The sequence below is a fragment of the Leuresthes tenuis genome, unplaced genomic scaffold, assembly GCF_036924035.1.
Source record: "Leuresthes tenuis unplaced genomic scaffold, fLeuTen1.0.hap1 SCAF_4, whole genome shotgun sequence".
Lineage (NCBI taxonomy): Eukaryota > Metazoa > Chordata > Actinopteri > Atheriniformes > Atherinopsidae > Leuresthes > Leuresthes tenuis.
Window position 1 is genome coordinate 717638 of NW_027325358.1, and position 19195 is coordinate 736832.

A 19195-nucleotide genomic window follows, 5' to 3' on the forward strand; every position below is an offset into this window, starting at 1 on the left:
CCCCGGATGGTGGAGCTCCTCCCTCCTGGTTGGTGGAGCTCCCCCCGGATGGTGGAGCTCCTCCCTCCTGGTTGGAACAAAGATGGAGCAGGAACCTGAAGCGGGTTTGTGCTGTTAAGGATGAGGAGAGTTTACCCCTCCAGTGAGGAACAGTCCAGTCTGAACTGTCTCATCTGTCAGCTTCTCAGCAGGGGGGTGTTGCACCTTTTCTGGACCCCTCTAGGAGACTCCAGGTGTTACAGACCAGCTTCAACACAACATCCTTCTGAACAAAGATTCTCCAGTGCAGCAGAGGAGCTGCAGGACTGAGCCTGTACTGAGGAAGGAAATCAGATGGATATTGGAACTGTGGTATACTGTTGTTAGTGCCTGATCCAGAGGAAGAACTCCACCTTTTTATCAGTTGGAAACCATGACACCAGCTTAAAAATCACTTTGCCTGCTCCTGCTATCTGTTCATTGATACTTTTTAAACAATAAGATAATTACTCTTCTACACACTCTTCTTTAATACAGTTTTTGTGCATTTGTCTTCCACCGAAGACACCTGGATGATTCTATAGCAGGTGAGATCTTGTGGGGAATTTTACCAACTTATCTCCTTTAAATCTCCTTGAAAGCTGAGACCATCAGAAAGGACAAGAACAAATGTTCAGAACTACAAAGTACGCTTAAAATCTGATGCATACGTCAGCGGTCTTGACAGTGAACGCGCTCTACCTGTTTCACCTGGAAAGTTTGTGTAGACGCAAACAGTTCACAGAGCGGTGCATGCTGGGAGATACTGAGGCAGGACAGCAGCACCAGCAGCCGGCGGTCTCAACCTTCACTTCCAGCCGTCCCACCGGTCCGGTCGGCCGCCCCTGACCACCAGCGGACAACGCTGTCTTTACCCGAGTCATGGACGTCGGCGGCCAGCGTCTCGCGGTGAGCACCGCTCCTAATTCCGGACCCCGGACACACCTGCTGTCAAACAGCCGGCTGACGGAGCTAATGCTAAAGCTAGCTCAGGGGTTAGCTAGCTGCGTAGTTAGCTCAGGTAGTTTACTTCTCACCTGCGTTTAGCTGCATCTTTACTTGTCAGTATGTATCTGAATGGACATTTTTTTGTTTCTATGATGATATAACTGTCTCTGTTCTGCTCATGTTTAACGTTGTCAGCTAATTTCTGTCTTAGTCGGCAGGCTAGCAGAGCTAAGCTAAGTTAGCCTCCGCTGAATCCCATCACAGCAGTGTCCCGGCCTTGTAGTTTAATTAGCCGCCCTCTGTTTGACGCTAACAGAGCTGTTGATGTAAAACCAGTGAGCCCCACGCGTATTGTTGTCTGCTCAGGATAAAGAGCCAGCTGTCAGCTCTCTGATAGCACACCTCGGGCTGTTAGCCTGCTCTGTGTGCTTCCTGTTAGCAGCCAACGTCACACAGGTGGGGAGAAAGTGTCGGAAACTGAGTGTTAAGTTTGTGTCCAGAAGGTGCGGGCTCGTTTTGGCACGTGTTGTTTGTTGCTGCTGTGATTTGAACTTGTTCTGCTGGTGCCGGGCTCAGTCTGCTGGTGCCGGGCTCAGTCTGCTGGTGCTGGTGCCGGGCTCAGTCTGCTGGTGCTGGTGCCGGGCTCAGTCTGCTGGTGCCGGGCTCAGTCTGCTGGTGCTGGTGCCGGGCTCAGTCTGCTGGTGCCGGGCTCAGTCTGCTGGTGCCGGGCTCAGTCTGCTGGTGCCGGGCTCAGTCTGCTGGTGCCGGGCTCGGTCCGCTGGTGCCGGGCTCGGTCCGCTGGTGCCGGGCTCGGTCCGCTGGTGCCGGGCTCGGTCCGCTGGTGCCGGGCTCGGTCCGCTGGTGCCGGGCTCAGTCCGCTGGTGCCGGGCTCGGTCTGCTGGTGCCGGGCTCGGTCCGCTGGTGCCGGTGCCGGGCTCGGTCCGCTGGTGCCGGGCTCGGTCCGCTGAGGGCCAGCAGGTGAACAGGGGGCTAAACGCTTCCTCGTGGCTGTGGAGCTGCGAGCTTTAACACCAGCTGTTTGCAGGTGTTCTGGAGGCCAGCAGTTGGACCTCTTACAGTCTTTGGGTCCACCTTTGAACCCGTCCAGGACAGAAGACCTGAAGAGGTCTTGTTGGTCCATCTTTATGCTGCTTATTCTGACAGAGAAAATGCTCCAAAGCACAAATGCATGTGGTTGTTAAAACTCTAAAGTTGGGACTCAGATGCTCAGATTCTCTGTAAAGGAGGACATTTTCTGCTCTGTAGGTTTTAAAGTCGAGTTTCCATCGTGTGACACAAGCAGCTTAATGGGTTGATGCTGCATGAAGCCGTCAGTCGGCCAGAATATTGGCTGCTTTCGGACTTTAACGGTTCAGATTGGCTGCTTTTGGACTTTAACGGTTCAGATTGGCTGCTTTTGGACTCTAACGGTTCAGATTGGCTGCTTTTGGACTCTAACGGTTCAGATTGGCTGCTTTCGGACTTTAACGGTTCAGATTGGCTGCTTTCGGACTTTAACGGTTCAGATTGGCTGCTTTCGGACTTTAACGGTTCAGATTGGCTGCTTTCGGACTTTAACGGTTCAGATTGGCTGCTTTCGGACTCTAACGGTTCAGATTGGCTGCTTTTGGACTCTAACGGTTCAGATTGGCTGCTTTTGGACTCTAACGGTTCAGATTGGCTGCTTTTGGACTCTAACGGTTCAGATTGGCTGCTTTTGGACTCTAACGGTTCAGATTGGCTGCTTTTGGACTCTAACGGTTCAGATTGGCTGCTTTCGGACTTTAACGGTTCAGATTGGCTGCTTTCGGACTTTAACGGTTCAGATTGGCTGCTTTCGGACTTTAACGGTTCAGATTGGCTGCTTTTGGACTTTAACGGTTCAGATTGGCTGCTTTCGGACTTTAACGGTTCAGATTGGCTGCTTTTGGACTCTAACGGTTCAGATTGGCTGCTTTTGGACTCTAACGGTTCAGATTGGCTGCTTTCGGACTTTAACGGTTCAGATTGGCTGCTTTCGGACTCTAACGGTTCAGATTGGCTGCTTTTGGACTTTAACGGTTCAGATTGGCTGCTTTTGGACTCTAACGGTTCAGATTGGCTGCTTTTGGACTCTAACGGTTCAGATTGGCTGCTTTTGGACTCTAACGGTTCAGATTGGCTGCTTTCGGACTTTAACGGTTCAGATTGGCTGCTTTCGGACTTTAACGGTTCAGATTGGCTGCTTTCGGACTCTAACGGTTCAGATTGGCTGCTTTCGGACTTTAACGGTTCAGATTGGCTGCTTTTGGACTTTAACGGTTCAGATTGGCTGCTTTTGGACTCTAACGGTTCAGATTGGCTGCTTTTGGACTTTAAAGGTTCAGATTGGCTGCTTTTGGACTTTAACGGTTCAGATTGGCTGCTTTCGGACTCTAACGGTTCAGATTGGCTGCTTTCGGACTCTAACGGTTCAGATTGGCTGCTTTCGGACTCTAACGGTTCAGATTGGCTGCTTTCGGACTCTAACGGTTCAGATTGGCTGCTTTTGGACTCTAACGGTTCAGATTGGCTGCTTTCGGACTCTAACGGTTCAGATTGGCTGCTTTCGGACTCTAACGGTTCAGATTGGCTGCTTTCGGACTTTAACGGTTCAGATTGGCTGCTTTTGGACTTTAACGGTTCAGATTGGCTGCTTTCGGACTTTAACGGTTCAGATTGGCTGCTTTTGGACTTTAACGGTTCAGATTGGCTGCTTTCGGACTTTAACGGTTCAGATTGGCTGCTTTCGGACTTTAACGGTTCAGATTGGCTGCTTTCGGACTTTAACGGGTCAGATTGGCTGCTTTCGGACTTTAACGGTTCAGATTGACTGCTTTCGGACTTTAACGGGTCAGATTGGCTGCTTTCGGACTTTAACGGGTCAGATTGGCTGCTTTCGGACTTTAACGGTTCAGATTGGCTGCTTTCGGACTTTAACGGGTCAGATTGGCTGCTTTTGGACTTTAACGGTTCAGATTGGCTGCTTTCGGACTTTAACGGTTCAGATTGGCTGCTTTTGGACTTTAACGGTTCAGATTGGCTGCTTTTGGACTTTAACGGGTCAGATTGGCTGCTTTTGGACTCTAACGGTTCAGATTGGCTGCTTTTGGACTTTAACGGTTCAGATTGGCTGCTTTTGGACTTTAACGGTTCAGATTGGCTGCTTTTGGACTTTAACGGTTCAGATTGGCTGCTTTTGGACTTTAACGGTTCAGATTGGCTGCTTTTGGACTTTAACGGGTCAGATTGGCTGCTTTCGGACTCTAACGGTTCAGATTGGCTGCTTTTGGACTTTAACGGTTCAGATTGGCTGCTTTTGGACTCTAACGGTTCAGATTGGCTGCTTTCGGACTTTAACGGTTCAGATTGGCTGCTTTTGGACTTTAACGGGTCAGATTGGCTGCTTTCGGACTCTAACGGTTCAGATTGGCTGCTTTCGGACTTTAACGGGTCAGATTGGCTGCTTTCGGACTTTAACGGTTCAGATTGGCTGCTTTTGGACTTTAACGGTTCAGATTGGCTGCTTTTGGACTTTAACGGTTCAGATTGGCTGCTTTTGGACTTTAACGGTTCAGATTGGCTGCTTTTGGACTTTAACGGTTCAGATTGGCTGCTTTTGGACTTTAACGGGTCAGATTGGCTGCTTTCGGACTCTAACGGTTCAGATTGGCTGCTTTCGGACTTTAACGGGTCAGATTGGCTGCTTTCGGACTTTAACGGTTCAGATTGGCTGCTTTCGGACTCTAACGGTTCAGATTGGCTGCTTTCGGACTTTAACGGTTCAGATTGGCTGCTTTTGGACTCTAACGGTTCAGATTGGCTGCTTTTGGACTTTAACGGGTCAGATTGGCTGCTTTCGGACTCTAACGGTTCAGATTGGCTGCTTTCGGACTTTAACGGGTCAGATTGGCTGCTTTCGGACTTTAACGGTTCAGATTGGCTGCTTTCGGACTCTAACGGTTCAGATTGGCTGCTTTCGGACTTTAACGGTTCAGATTGGCTGCTTTCGGACTTTAACGGTTCAGATTGGCTGCTTTTGGACTCTAACGGTTCAGATTGGCTGCTTTTGGACTTTAACGGTTCAGATTGGCTGCTTTTGGACTTTAACGGTTCAGATTGGCTGCTTTTGGACTCTAACGGTTCAGATTGGCTGCTTTTGGACTTTAACGGTTCAGATTGGCTGCTTTTGGACTTTAACGGTTCAGATTGGCTGCTTTTGGACTTTAACGGGTCAGACCCGGCCGGCGCTGTTCACCTTAACACCTGCTTCACATGCAGCTGCTTCCGTGTGCTGTCGGGTCCGATTGTTCCGAGTGCCTTTGGGCCTCTTTTACAGAACCGGGCCTCTTATTCTGAGGGTCAGGTTTCTGTCACAGGATCTGGAGTCTGAGCAGAACCGCTGTAACAGGAGGAGCAGAAACCTGAGTCCGTGTAATCCGACCCGTATGAGTGGGCCAGCTTTCACAGAAATGGAGTTTCAGAATAAACAGAGCAGTGGGAAGAGCTCCACGTTCAGGTGGAACCCGGCGGCGCCGTTCAGGTGGAACCCGGCGGCGCCGTTCAGGTGGAACCCGGCGGCGCCGTTCAGGCTCAGCCTAAATATTCTTATTGTTTCTTTCCTGTTTATTTCAGCAACATCTGAACCAAGCAGGTTATTTATCAGATCACAGAATGACTTTTTCCTCAAAGGAACCTTCAGCTGTGAAACCGGGACAAAGGCGCCGGTCCAGTTAAGCAGAACCTGAAGCTCGATTTAACTGTTCCCAGTGAGTTCCAGAAATAACTAAATGATATTTACTTTGGGACCTTAAGTTGTTACTAATCTCTGTTTTCAGCTTCAGGTCACATGAAATAGAACCAGAACCAGATTCTGGTCACATGAAAAAGAACCAGAACCAGATTCTGGTCACATGAAAAAGAACCAGAACCAGATTCTGGTCACATGAAAAAGAACCAGAACCAGATTCTGGTCACATGAAAAAGAACCAGAACCAGAACCAGATTCAGCTTCTGGTCACATGAAAAAGAACCAGAACCAGATTCAGATTCTGGTCACATGAAAAAGAACCAGAACCAGATTCAGATTCTGGTCACATGAAAAAGAACCAGAACCAGATTCAGCTTCTGGTCACATGAAAAAGAACCAGAGCCAGACTCAGATTCTGGTCTCATGAAAAAGAACCAGAACCAGAACCAGATTCAGCTTCTGGTCACATGAAAAAGAACCAGAGCCAGACTCAGATTCTGGTCACATGAAAAAGAACCAGAACCAGAACCAGATTCAGATTCTGGTCACATGAAAAAGAACCAGAACCAGATTCAGATTCTGGTCACATGAAAAAGAACCAGAACCAGATTCAGATTCTGGTCACATGAAAAAGAACCAGAACCAGATTCAGATTCTGGTCACATGAAAAAGAACCAGAACCAGATTCAGATTCTGGTCACATGAAAAAGAACCAGATTCATAATCTCAGCTTTAAAGGAACAGCTTTGAGGATCAGATCAGGTTCTGGTTCAGATAGTTCTGAGTTCTGGACTTAGGTCATGTGATGTTTTACAGCTCAGCAGAGGAAACATCACATGACCTGCGCCGACCCTCATGACAGAAACCTTCAGTTTGTCCCTCTGAGGCTTCCGTAGTGGCGGCTGATCTGTCCTGACCTCCTCTCTGTGTCTCAGGTGTAGCCCGGAGGACCCGTTGACTGCCAGAGAATCATGGAGCCAGATGTGATCCGCTTGTACTCCTCCTCGCCGCCGCCGCTGGAGGACGGCGCAGAGGAAGAGGACGACGAGTTTGGAGACTTCGGCACCTTCTCCGGCGTTCCAAACAGCATCAGCTTCTCAGAGTTCGACACCCCGACCACGTTCAACCAGAGCCAAGCGTTGACTGCGACCTCGCCGCCTGAGCTGCTGAACAGGGGGGGGGTGGGGCTCGGTAACGAGCTGTCCAAGGCGAACGGCGTGGCGCCCCTCAGCCTCAGCTCAGAAAGGACTGAGATGAAGAAGCTGGTGTCCCGCTCGCTGAGCGGCGAGCCGGCTGACTGTAACGGCGCCGAGGTGCTAACAAACGGGTTTGTAACCTTAGACATTCAGGGTCGGCCCCCCTCACCCAACTCTGTCCACTCTCAGTTAAAAGGAACATCCCCGGGGGACCCGAGCGGCGCCCCGGGGGACCCGAGCGGCGCCCCGGAGGACCCGAGCGGCGCCCCGGGGGACCCGAGCGGCGCCCCGGGGGACCCGAGCGGCGCCCCGGGGGACCCGAGCGGCGCCCCGGGGGACCCGAGCGGCGCCCCGGAGGACCCGAGCGGCGCCCCGGGGGACGATTTTGCAGACTTTGCTGCTTTTTCCAACGAAGGACGCCTCAGCCAGGCGGCGCAGGAGGACACGGACGACCCCGCCTGCTGTGACCGCCGCTGTAACACGGAGCAGGAAAGCGCCTCAGAGGACGGCAGCACGAACAGAACTGAAGCCGAGTCGTCCGGCTCTGAGTCGCCACGCGCTCCGGCTGAGGCGGGCGGCTCCCGGGGGCCTCGCACAGACTCGCCACAAAGGGACGGGGCCCCTTCACCGAGGCCCTCGGAGGCGGTTTGCACTCACAGCCCGAGCGGGACGGACGGATCCAAAGAGGCGGCGGGCGGCAGCGAGCTGTCACCTGACGCGGCTGCAGACAGCGAGGCGGCGCCGTCGGACGAGAAGGGCTCGGAGACGGAGACGGAGACGTCGTTCGGCCGCCCGCTGTCCGCCGACGCTCTGGAGGAGTACGGCGACGCCAGCACCACGGGCTCGGTGCCGTCGCCGCCCCTGCAGGGCGACACGGCGTCCGCCGGGGAGGGCGACACGGCGTCCGCCGGGGAGGACGACGAGGACTTCGGGGACTTTGGGGGCGCCGCCTCCTTCGGCGCCCACGGCTTTGCAGATTTCGACCAGCTGGACGTCCCGAGGGCTCAGAGCCCGCCGCAGACTTCTTCTTCTGCGCAGGAAGCTGCGAACACGGAGCAGGACGACGACTTCGGAGACTTTAACTCTCCCAAACTTCAGTCCGGAGGAGAAGGAGGAACCTTCGCCAGCTTTCCCGTCAGCGACAGTTTCGGTAACTTCAGCTCCGCCGGCGGCGGCGAGGCGGACGGCGGGTGGAGCGCCTTCGGGGAGCAGCAGGAGGGGGAGGAGTCCTGGGCGGCGTTCAGCACGGAGCCGAGTGGCGCTCCTCCTGCAGAGAGCCGGCAGGAGGAGGAGGAGGAAGGTGAAGCTGCCGCGGTCAGCGAGGAAAGCAGCCGGACGGACAAACAGCCGGTAAGTCGCTCAGGGATGAAAAGTCATCCACAGGATGGGGGCGGCGGCCTTTAGAGTTCAGATCAGAGGCGTTTCAGCAGGATGGCGGCGGCGTTTCAGCAGGATGGGGGCGGCCTCTCAGCAGGATGGGGGCGGCGGCCTTTAGAGTTCAGATCGGAGGCGTTTCAGCAGGATGGGGGCGGCCTCTCAGCAGGATGGGGGCGGCGTCTCAGCAGGATGGGGGCGGCGGCCTTTAGAGTTCAGATCAGAGGCGTTTCAGCAGGATGGGGGCGGCGGCCTTTAGAGTTCAGATCAGAGGCGTTTCAGCAGGATGGGGGCGGCGGCCTTTAGAGTTCAGATCAGAGGCGTTTCAGCAGGATGGGGGCGGCGGCCTTTAGAGTTCAGATCAGAGGCGTTTCAGCAGGATGGGGGCGGCGTCTCAGCAGGATGGGGGCGGCGTCTCAGCAGGATGGGGGCGGCGGCCTTTAGAGTTCAGATCAGAGGCGTTTCAGCAGGATGGCGGCGGCGGCCTTTAGAGTTCAGATCGGAGGCGTTTCAGCAGCTGAGGTGAAGTCGTCTCACAGTAACTGACCTGTGCGCTGATCACATGATGTTTAATCTGATGAAACGGCTGAACTCGCACAGCTGCGATGACTCATCATAACGATAACTTTATTTCTCCAGACGCAGGACAGGAAGCGATTCCCTTCAGTTTAAAAGCATGAATAAAGGGTGAAATCTCCGGAGCTGAGTTTCTCAGGGACTGAACACTGATTCGCTTTAACTCCTCTGTACCTCAGGGGAGAAGGTTGGGCTCTTTGCCTCCTTCGGCTCACAGCTGGAGCTACTTTGTCGTCACATTTACTTGCTTAATGAACTCTGAGTGAAACAGAAGCAGCATCTTGTCCTTGGCTCAGATGCTGACAGGAACCCGGGTTTGTCTGAGAGTTACTGAACCTTCATCCTTTCATGAGAGGCTGAGCGCCCATCAGCTGTTGTGCTCTCTGCAGGTGTTGCTGTCCGGCCGCCTGGAGAAGCTGTTTCAGAGCAGCTTCCCTCCATCTGCCGCCCAGAACCAGCTGCTGCAGGACCGGGTGCTGTCTCTGCAGATCCTGCTGGACCCGGCAGAGCCTGGAGCCGAGGAGGAGAGGTCGGCATGCAGCCGGTGAGACCATCACACCCGAACCCTTTGGTTCCCACAGCCAGTCCAGTTTAATTTGTTCCTGCCATTAAACATGTTTAAAAGCAGAGAGCTGGTTCCAGCAGCTGCTGGTTGAACCAGGAACAGATCCTCTGCAGAGTTACTGAAGCGTCTGAAAGCAGACGGTCCGATGGTGGGTCCAACGCGGTCCGGCACCAACCGGCACCGGCTGTTTCCTGCAGCTTTGAGTCATTTAAACAGAGCCCTGTTAGAAGCTCTTTACTCTCAGCTCAGAGTTTATCTGGATCAGCAGTTTGGTTCTGATGGGAAGAAGCAGGAATGCAGCTCAGAGTGGATGGAAGCAGAGTTCTGCTCACACTCTGTTTTTACTCAAATCTGTGAGTAATCCTGGAGAATAAAGGTGGTTATTATAGGATCACAATCATCAGGACAAGTATTCTGGCCGAGCTGCACCTGCTGAATCTGTGAAACCTCCTCCTCTTTGACTCCTCTGCTTCTCATTGGTCGGTGCAGGTCCGGGCGTGGCGGCGTGTGGATGCAGCTTCAGGACATCCACGAGGCGCTGGGCCTCAGATACCAGTGGGGGGGCTCCTACTGCAACAAAGCCCTGCTCTGCTGCCTGGGCATCGACACCCGGAACATCGTAAGTTTCTGCTGGACCTGAAGTCTTTGAACCAGCTCCGGCCTGCGGGGGCAACCTTAAAGACCGGTTCCTACTTCTCTGGAAGCCCCCCCAAAGCTTTCTTTTTTTCAGGAAATGTTTTTTTGTCCACTTCATCGCAGAAGAGGCTGAAACAGGTTCACAAAACCTGATTTTAGAGCTCTTTTCTACCTGATTTTGCCTGAGAGGTTTATTCCCTGAACTTTGTCTGAAGGCTGAAGGTTTAACCCTCCAGGGATCATGTTCCAGCTTTAAAAGCTGAGAAAAGTTTATTTTTTTAGAGCTGAGGTGCTTTGTTCTGTTTAAAAAAAAAAAAAAACTTAAGTGATGTCAGTAAAGGCTAAAATCATGCATCATTTTAATATTTCTGCTTTAATTTAACAGCTTTATGACATTTATTTACTTTATGATTTATTTAAGAATTCCTTTTCTTTGCATTTTGCTTTTATTTATTTCCCCTGAATAAGTTTTGTTCTCATTTTACTCTTTATGTTTTGTATTATGGATTGATCGACGTAAACTGCTTCAGTCGTCCACTAACTGAGTGTTTCTGTGGTTTCAGCTGTTCACGGGACAGAAGAAGCAGCCGGTAATCGTGCCGATGTACGCCGCCGGTCTGGTGAGTTCCCTTAAACCTCCGTTGGCTCTTCATGATGCGTTTCCTGTTTAGCACAAGGTCGGGAAATGTTCATTATGACTAAAATATGATTAATCATTGGAAGATGGTCAGTTGGTTCAACATTAACTCTGTTGTTGGCTGTTATTTCTGTTCGTTACTGAGTTTAAACGCCAGGAAGTTGGTCTACAACCAGCACAAAGTCATGGCTTCATGGTTATGCTGAACTGTGCTACTGGCTGTCTGCAGGGGATGCTGGAACCAACCAAAGAGCCGGTGAAGCCCGTCTCAGCAGCAGAGATGATCACCTCCATCGCCCAGGTGCCTCCAGCAGCTCCAGAGAAAAGCTCCTGCTCCTCCGACTCTGTCCAGGTGGGGGGTCCAACACCTGAGACTCACTCTGAGACTCCATCTGACTCGCTCTGAGACTCCATCTGACTCGCTCTGAGACTCCATCTGACTCGCTCTGATTTTAACTCTCTCTGAGACTCACCCTGACTCGTTCTGAGACTCACACTGACTCACTTTGAGACTCGCTCTGATTTTAACTCGCTCTGAGACTCACACTTACTCGCTCTGAGACTCACAGACTCACTCTGACTCTCTCTGAGACTTACTTTGACTCACTCTGAGACTCACACTGACTTACTCTGACTCTCTCTGAGACTTACTTTGACTCACACTGACTTACTTTGACTCACTCTGAGACTCACACTGACTTACTCTGACTCTCTCTGAGACTCACACTGACTTACTTTGACTCACTCTGAGACTCACACTGACTCGCTCTGAGACTCACACTGACTCACTTTGAGACTCACTGACTCACTTTGAGACTCACACTGATTCGCTCTGAGAGTCACTCTGACTCACTCTGAGACTCACTCTGAGACTCACTGACTCACTTTGAGACTTACTCTGACTCACTTTGAGACTAGCTCTGACTCGCTCTGAGACTCTCTGACTCGCTCTAAGACTCACTCTGAGACTCACTGACTCACTTTGAGACTCACTCTGACTAGCTCTGAGACTCAGTCTGAGACTCACACTGATTCGCTCTGAGACTCACTCTGAGACTCACTCTGACTAGCTCTGAGACTCACTCTGACTCGCTCTGAGACTCACTCTGAGACTCACACTGACCCACTTTGAGACTCACTCTGACTAGCTCTGAGACTCAGTCTGAGACTCACTCTGATTCGCTCTGAGACTCACTGACTCGCTCTGAGACTCACTCTGACTCACTTTGAGACTCACTCTGACTCGCTCTGAGACTCACTCTGACTCGCTCTGAGACTCGCTCTGACTCGCTCTGAGACTCACACTGATTCGCTCTGAGACTCACTCTGACTTACTCTGACACACTGATTCGCTCTGAGACTCACTCTGACTTACTGACTCACTGACTCACTTTGAGACTCACACTGATTCGCTCTGAGACTCACACTGACTCGCTCTGAGACTCACACTGATTCGCTCTGAGACTCACACTGACTCGCTCTGAGACTCACACTGATTCGCTCTGAGACTCACTCTGACTCGCTCTGAGACTCACTCTGACTCGCTCTGAGACTCACTCTGACTCGCTCTGAGACTCACTCTGACTCACTCTGAGACTCACTCTGACTCGCTCTGAGACTCACTCTGAGACTCACTCTGACTCGCTCTGAGACTCACTCTGACTTGCTCTGAGACTCACTCTGACTCGCTCTGAGACTCACTCTGACTCGCTCTGAGACTCACTCTGACTCGCTCTGAGACTCACTCTGACTCGCTCTGAGACTCACTCTGACTCGCTCTGAGACTCACTCTGACTCGCTCTGAGACTCGCTCTGACTCGCTCTGAGACTCACACTGATTCGCTCTGAGACTCACTCTGAGACTCACTCTGACTCGCTCTGAGACTCACACTGACTCGCTCTGAGACTCGCTCTGAGACTCGCTCTGAGACTCGCTCTGACTCGCTCTGAGACTCGCTCTGACTCGCTCTGAGACTCGCTCTGAGACTCACACTGATTCGCTCTGAGACTCACTCTGAGACTCACTCTGACTCGCTCTGAGACTCACACTGACTCGCTCTGAGACTCGCTCTGAGACTCGCTCTGAGACTCGCTCTGACTCGCTCTGAGACTCGCTCTGAGACTCGCTCTGACTCGCTCTGAGACTCACACTGATTCGCTCTGAGACTCACTCTGAGACTCGCTCTGAGACTCGCTCTGAGACTCGCTCTGACTCCTGACATCCTGAGTGTGAATCGATCAGAATCAGATTTGTTGGCTCACTGAACTCCTCTCTGCCTCCTCCAACAGGAGGCGCTCCCTCCCGTCCAGTTCGACTGGAGCAGCAGTGGCCTTACGAACCCTCTGGACGGTAGGTGACCTCCGCCCTGACCCCACCTGCTCCGTCACAGTTTCTGCCTTTAACCCTCACATTGTTCCATCATAGCTGCTGTTTGTCAGTTCAGGATCCACCAGCCGATGAGTTGAAGCAGAAACTATAAAAACTGGATTTGCTTCAGTTCACGTAGCAGTAAAAATGCCTAAACGTCTGAGAAGCAGAGCGCTGAACTGACCAATAAGTCGTGCATTTCCTCTTAATATCAGACCACTAACCTAATTCTGTGTGTGTGCTTTGTGCTGAGTCCTTATGTCCCATCGGTTCTGCTGCAGTTTCCATCGGTTCTGCTGCAGTTTTCTGTGGAAAGCAGAGAGTGGAGTCTGTAGCGTCCACGTCAGCTTGTTGTTTAGGTCAGAGACGGCTGGTTCCACCCTCTCATCTGAACTTTGTCCCTCTCACTGCACCGTAGTTGGATCGCGCCTCTTTTACTACGACCCGGAATCTAAATGGATCTGTTTCAGGATTTTACGTCACCGACCAACATACAACAGAACAAAGTTTTTAAGATAAAAACACTGAAAAGTCGTGTTGTGTTCTCCGAGTTAATCTGTTAATTTGCAACTTCTGAGGTCCAGAGACGCTTCAGACCGACAGAGTTATTACCAATCGATCAATAAAACAAGACCAGAAAACTGAAGTAAAGTCAGGAAAGGTTCTGATGAGATTTCAGGGGCTCCTGAACCAGGGGCTCCAGGACCAGGGGCTCCAGAAGCTGGCGTTTCACTAAAAGGTTAAATTAATGAGGGGAAAGGTCACAGCTGAGTGTCGACGTGTTGATCAAACGATACAAACCCATCTCCATGTTCTGAGAACAACTTCCCTCCATGTTCTGAACACTGTGGACCGGCACACACTAACCCCACCATGGGGGGGTCAGGTGCCCTGAACATGGGGGGTCAGGTGTCCTGAACATGGGGGGTTAGGTGTCCCTAACATGGGGGGTTAGGTGTCCCTAACATGGGGGGTTAGGTGCCCTGAACATGGGGGGGTCAGGTGCCCTGAACATGGGGGGGTCAGGTGCCCTGAACATGGGGGGCTGCACCTGCTCTGCATGAACACCGACTCGTAGCTGCTCTGCTGCATGACTCTGCTCTCTCTCTCTCTCTGTCTCTGGGTGTTAACCTCGGCCCCCCCGGCTGGCAGCCAGCGGAGGCTCGTCTCTGCTGAACCTGGACTTCTTTGGTCCTGTGGAGGACTCGGGCTCCACCAGCTCCCCCTCCATCCCAGGTCAGCAGCTGCTCTCAGCCCCTGCCTCACAACCCTGAAACACCCTGATTACAGAGAGGCACATTTCACTTCTACGGGACTGTAGCCGGTTAGGGGGTCCCGTTGGGTCTCTGCTGTGAACCGTCTGACTGAAACCATGTGAGAGGAGGCTTCATGTGAAACCGGGTCACTGCAGGTTCTTACAGACACGGACGAGGGGTCCGACACCGCCTTTGATCTCAGAACCAATGACCTGAGCTCAGAGCAGCTTTATTGGGATTTCAGCTGCATTAATGAACAGTTTTTACTAAAAGATGTTTGGAGCATGAACAGAGCAGCTGGAACCATCTGACTCCAGCTGAGTGTCTTTCAAACCCAGCTGGATCATCTGGGTCCAGTTGGAGAAGCTGGATGTCGTATGATTTTGGTCAGACTGATCAACCAGGTGGCCCAGGTACAGGTTAACACCATAACTAACCACTAGTTCTCCACAGAACACGTAACTTTAGCTGAAGCAAAGTCAGAAACACGTAAAAAAGACCCGAAACACCAGTTCTGAGTCAGTCCGGTGTGGTCGGTGGTCACCGTGCCGGCTGCGGTGGGCTTTTAACCCGTTTAAACGCTGCATCCTGGACCCACATGAGTGGACTGACCCGTTTCTGTGCAGAAATGTTTGTTTTTGGACGTTTCAGGTGTGGACCCCGAGCTGTTCGAACTGACCACCGTCAAACTGGATCCCGCTGCTTCCGGCGGCCGGGTGGCCGACGCCTTCGCCCGCCTCATGTCCACCATGGAGAAGACCAGCACGTCCACCAGGTGAGTGCGCCGACCCGCCCGGCAGCGGTGGCAGTTCAGTGAGCGGTTCTGAGCTCAGTGTTTCTGCTCGTGTCCACAGGAAGCCGAAGAAAGACGAGAACCTGAGCGAGGAGGCGGCCAAGGTGATCGCAGCGCTGCCCGACCTCTCCTTCATGCAGGCCAAGGTGCTGATGTTTCCCGCCACGCTGACGCCGCTCAGCTCGCAGGCCACACCTGACTGAAGCCCCGCCCCTGACTCCACCCACTGCCCCTTTTCCTCCTCGTTCTTTTCAGACATTTAATTTTTAAAATGTTGCTTTTTCTCATTTTATCATGTTAAAAACTAAGTGAAGCATTTATGGTTGTGGGCGGGGCCGCGTGACAGGTCACATGATTAATTTATAGGTGTGTGGAGGGCTCGTGTACATAATCAGGGATTCAATGTTGAGTTTTAACTGGATGATTTCTGAGGCTGATTGAAGGAAACACTGAATATATGACAAGTATGAATTAATAAGTTTCTAATCATATATAAAAACTTTATAAATATATTTATGGACTTGAAACCACACTGCCTGCAAAATCCAGCTGAATGTTTGTCCCTCGTTGTGTTTGGAGGCCTTAGTTTTTACCTGCCGTCTGTAGATTTTAACCTAAAGCAGCTTTTAACAGACCAAACCGAAGCTGCAGTCGTCCAGTCTCCTCTTATGTTGACCTGTTTGCCTTCCTTCCTGTTTCTGTTCTGTCTGGAAAACCACTGAGCAGCGAAGGTCGACTCACATCAGAAGGGAATTTAGGGACCAACGTGTGCGTCCTGTTTGCTTTTGTTCTCCGTTTGTTCGTCCCGCTCATACTACTGTCGCCCGTCTCCCAGGAGGATTTTGCACATTGTAAAGATGAAATGGATGTAATCATAGTTCACTGTGGCTTTAGACTGTGTACAGTTAAACTACGGACTGTAAAACGTGCGGGAAAAGGTTCCTGCGGACTGTAAAACGTGCGGGAAAAGGTTCCTGCGGACTGTAAAACGTGCGGGAAAAGGTTCCTACGGACTGTAAAACGTGCGGGAAAAGGTTCCTACGGACTGTAAAACGTGCGGGAAGGTTCCTATGGAAAAAAGCAGATCACTTGAAGAGCCTGTGGAAAGGTCATCTGCATGCCCAGGTTCTTATGAGACTATAAGTGTGTAAATTTTACTTTTAGTGGACACAAGAAATTAAAATAATTTAAGAGAAAGTTGACTTTGACTTCTGAACTTTTGTTCTGTTCACCACCAATAAAAGCTGAGCTGAACCGTTTTCGTGTGACTGAAAGCTGCCGTTTGTCCAGCAGGAGGCGACACCGAGCTGCAGATTGTCTGACAGAAGTGGGCCAGATTCACTCATTATTCCTGGTATCTTCCACAGTGAACTCAGCTCCTTTAACTGGAGTCATTCATCTGTTTAAACTGCTTCTGTCCTTAACAGAAAAGAGATGAAACCTGATCAAACTGATCAGCTTCTCTCTGTAATCAAACTTCAGCCAGAAGTCGGCCTGATCAAAGCAGGTAAACTGTTTATACTTACGAGACTGATGATCAAAGATACTGATCAATCCAGTCTGCTGATCAAACACTAGTTCTATTGATTAAAGATGAAGAGGATCTGATTTAACCAGAGCAGGATAAATGTGGAAAAGCTGTAAGAACTCCAGTGTCTGTTCATCTTTTAACTGCAGATACAATCATTAATGTGAAAATACTTCTGATTCAGCAGCCGAGTTTCCTGGTTCTGATCCTGGTTCTGATCCTGGTGACTTTATCTGCAGGTCGATCTGTTGCAAACATGATAAAAAGGTTCCATCAGTACATTAAAATCTGCTTTCAGAGATGAGGACGGATATAAAACCATCAGATCAATAATGATCTGATTAAAACCTGATTCCAAACTAAATGAAACATTTAATGTTCAGATCAGCAGGAAGCAGGATGGGAGTCATCATTTAAAATGGACTCGACTGTCTTTGGCAGAGGAACGCTGGGAGAAGCTATCGCTGACCACCAGCTTAAGGAGTTCTCTTTAAAGAAGTTTAAATCGTGACACCACAGAAGAAGACACGACTGACTCAGTAACAGCAGGTAAAACGTAGTCATTTTGGACAAAGTTTCCACACAGCAGCTGCTGAGGGTCAGTGATGGTGCCCAACAGTTTTACCTTTGACCCCAGCTGCATCATCTGTGGAGGCCAGACTCCGCCCACCTCTGTTCCCATCAGTAACTGAACCATCAGACTCCGCCCACCTCTGTTCCCATCAGTAACTGAACCGTCAGACTCCGCCCACCTCTGTTCCCATCAGTAACTGAACCATCAGACTCCGCCCACCTCTGTTCCCATCAGCAACTGAACCGTCAGACTCCGCCCACCTCTGTTCCCATCAGCAACTGAACCGTCAGACTCCGCCCACCTCTGTTCCCATCAGCAACTGAACCGTCAGACTCTGCCCACCTCTGTTCCCTTCAGTAACTGAACCATCTGCAGCTCCATCTTTAATGTGTTCACTAACTGATCAAATTTGGTTCTTTGGTCATTATTGACATTATCTCCATTTTGTAGTTTTCTTTCTTTAAATTTCACTCTTTTTGTTCCATCCATTTTTAAATTGCACTCACCTGATTGATTACTGATTATTGGAAAGATGCTGCCCTCTGTTGGGTTTCACCACCAGGCTGCTCCTTCACTCTGACCTTTGACCTTTACAGCAGGTTGAAGGAGACCCTCTGAAGCTTTCGCTGTTCCCCTCCTGATGTCTCAGTGATCAGTTGGATTGTTTTAATCTATGAAGCTCTTAATGACCGAGCTCCATCACATCTTAAAGATCTCACAGTTGGATATTTCCCCAACAGAGCACTTTGCTCTCAGGCTGCAGGTTTCCTTGTGGTTCCCAGAGTTTCTAAAAGCAGAATGGGAGGCAGAGCCTTCAGTTATCAGGCCCCTAAAAGCAGAATGGGAGGCAGAGCCTTCAGTTATCAGGCCCCTAAAAGCAGAATGGGAGGCAGAGCCTTCAGTTATCAGGCCCCTAAAAGCAGAACGGGAGGCAGAGCCTTCAGTTATCAGGCCCCTAAAAGCAGAATGGGAGGCAGAGCCTTCAGTTATCAGGCCCCTCTCTGTGGAACCAGCTGCCAGTTTGGCTTCAGGAAGCAGACACCCTCTCTACCTTTAAGATCAGGCTGAAACTTTCCTTTCTGATAAAGCTTATAGTTAGGGATGGCTCAGGTGAGCCTGAAACATCCCATGGTTCTGCTGCTGTAGGCCCAGCCTGCTGGGGGAGCTCCCATGATGCACCTCTCCTCCCTCTGCATGTACATTAATGTCGTCATTATCTCCTCTCAGCCCCAGCTGGTCCAGGCAGATGGATCCTTCCTGGTTCTGGTTCTGGTTCTGATGGAGGTTTCTTCCTGTTAAAAGCTCAGGACGGGGATTGGATCAGAGAGAAGTTTCAGTGCAACCTGCTGGTTTCCTTATTGAGGACACTTTTTAACTGGGTCTGTATGAACTGGCTTGAATTGGTCCGTTTGTTTGAAATGATTTGATGCTTTTCTAAATAAAGCTGAACTGAATAAAGTGTTTGAACCTGCTGAAACTCTGCTGCAGGTGTCCCGACCAATCAGAATCACTGATGTTTAAATGCTCTGACCAGTCACTGGAAATGTTCATTTCCCATCATCCAGCCTCTAAAACGTTCCTCTGATGAATCTGTCTGATTCTCTTCAGTTAAACTTTGTTTGTCAACTAAAGATTTACTGTTTTAAAACCAAAGGAAAGAGTTCTCTGGCATGAAATCCATTTACTGAATGAAAGGCTCATATTGAAGAAAGAAACAGAAACTGGGCTTTTCCTTGACTTTCTGCCGCCTCAGACGTTCACAGCAGCTGTGAAGCCGTCCCTGCTGCTTCGTTACCTTCAGAGCTCCCTCAGTTTGACCGTTTTCTTCTTCTGCCCTTTGACCTGGAACATCTGTGGAGGACTGAAATGATCAAACACTCGAATATAGAATCAGCTAAATAAGGAAGTTTATGTGGTGGTAAATAATAAATCACAATGTTTTCTCCTTTCATTTTAAA

The 19195-nt window shown here is 50.7% G+C and overlaps 1 protein-coding gene across 3 annotated transcripts; it reads left to right on the forward strand.

Moving 5' to 3' along the window:
- The first annotated feature begins 625 nt into the window (after positions 1 to 625).
- Positions 626 to 16332, forward strand: aftpha (aftiphilin a). Of its 3 annotated transcripts, none has more exons than XM_072384007.1 (10): positions 626 to 927; positions 6670 to 8280; positions 9270 to 9424; positions 9935 to 10064; positions 10645 to 10701; positions 10948 to 11070; positions 13008 to 13068; positions 14239 to 14322; positions 14994 to 15117; positions 15197 to 16332. In XM_072384007.1, exons 2-10 carry the CDS (start codon positions 6706 to 6708, stop codon positions 15336 to 15338), a joined length of 2451 nt encoding a protein of 816 aa, XP_072240108.1. In that variant the 5' UTR covers positions 626 to 927; positions 6670 to 6705; the 3' UTR covers positions 15339 to 16332. The 3 variants fall into 3 exon arrangements, with proteins under 3 accessions (XP_072240108.1, XP_072240110.1, XP_072240109.1); XM_072384008.1 differs by lacking the exon at positions 626 to 927 and adding an exon at positions 5655 to 5753; XM_072384009.1 differs by lacking the exon at positions 14239 to 14322 and having other exon boundaries at positions 628 to 927.
- The last annotated feature ends 2863 nt before the right edge of the window (positions 16333 to 19195 follow it).

What these genes read in the sequence shown, in the direction of transcription:
- aftpha (XM_072384007.1), top strand. Translation starts at nt 6,706, where the DNA reads ATGGAGCCAGATGTGATCCGCTTGTACTCCTCCTCGCCGCCGCCGCTG. An exon ending in GCATCGACACCCGGAACATC is followed by an intron (nt 10,065 to 10,644) that starts GTAAGTTTCTGC and finishes CTGTGGTTTCAG; the next exon opens with CTGTTCACGGGACAGAAGAA. An exon ending in CCTTACGAACCCTCTGGACG is followed by an intron (nt 13,069 to 14,238) that starts GTAGGTGACCTC and finishes CCCGGCTGGCAG; the next exon opens with CCAGCGGAGGCTCGTCTCTG.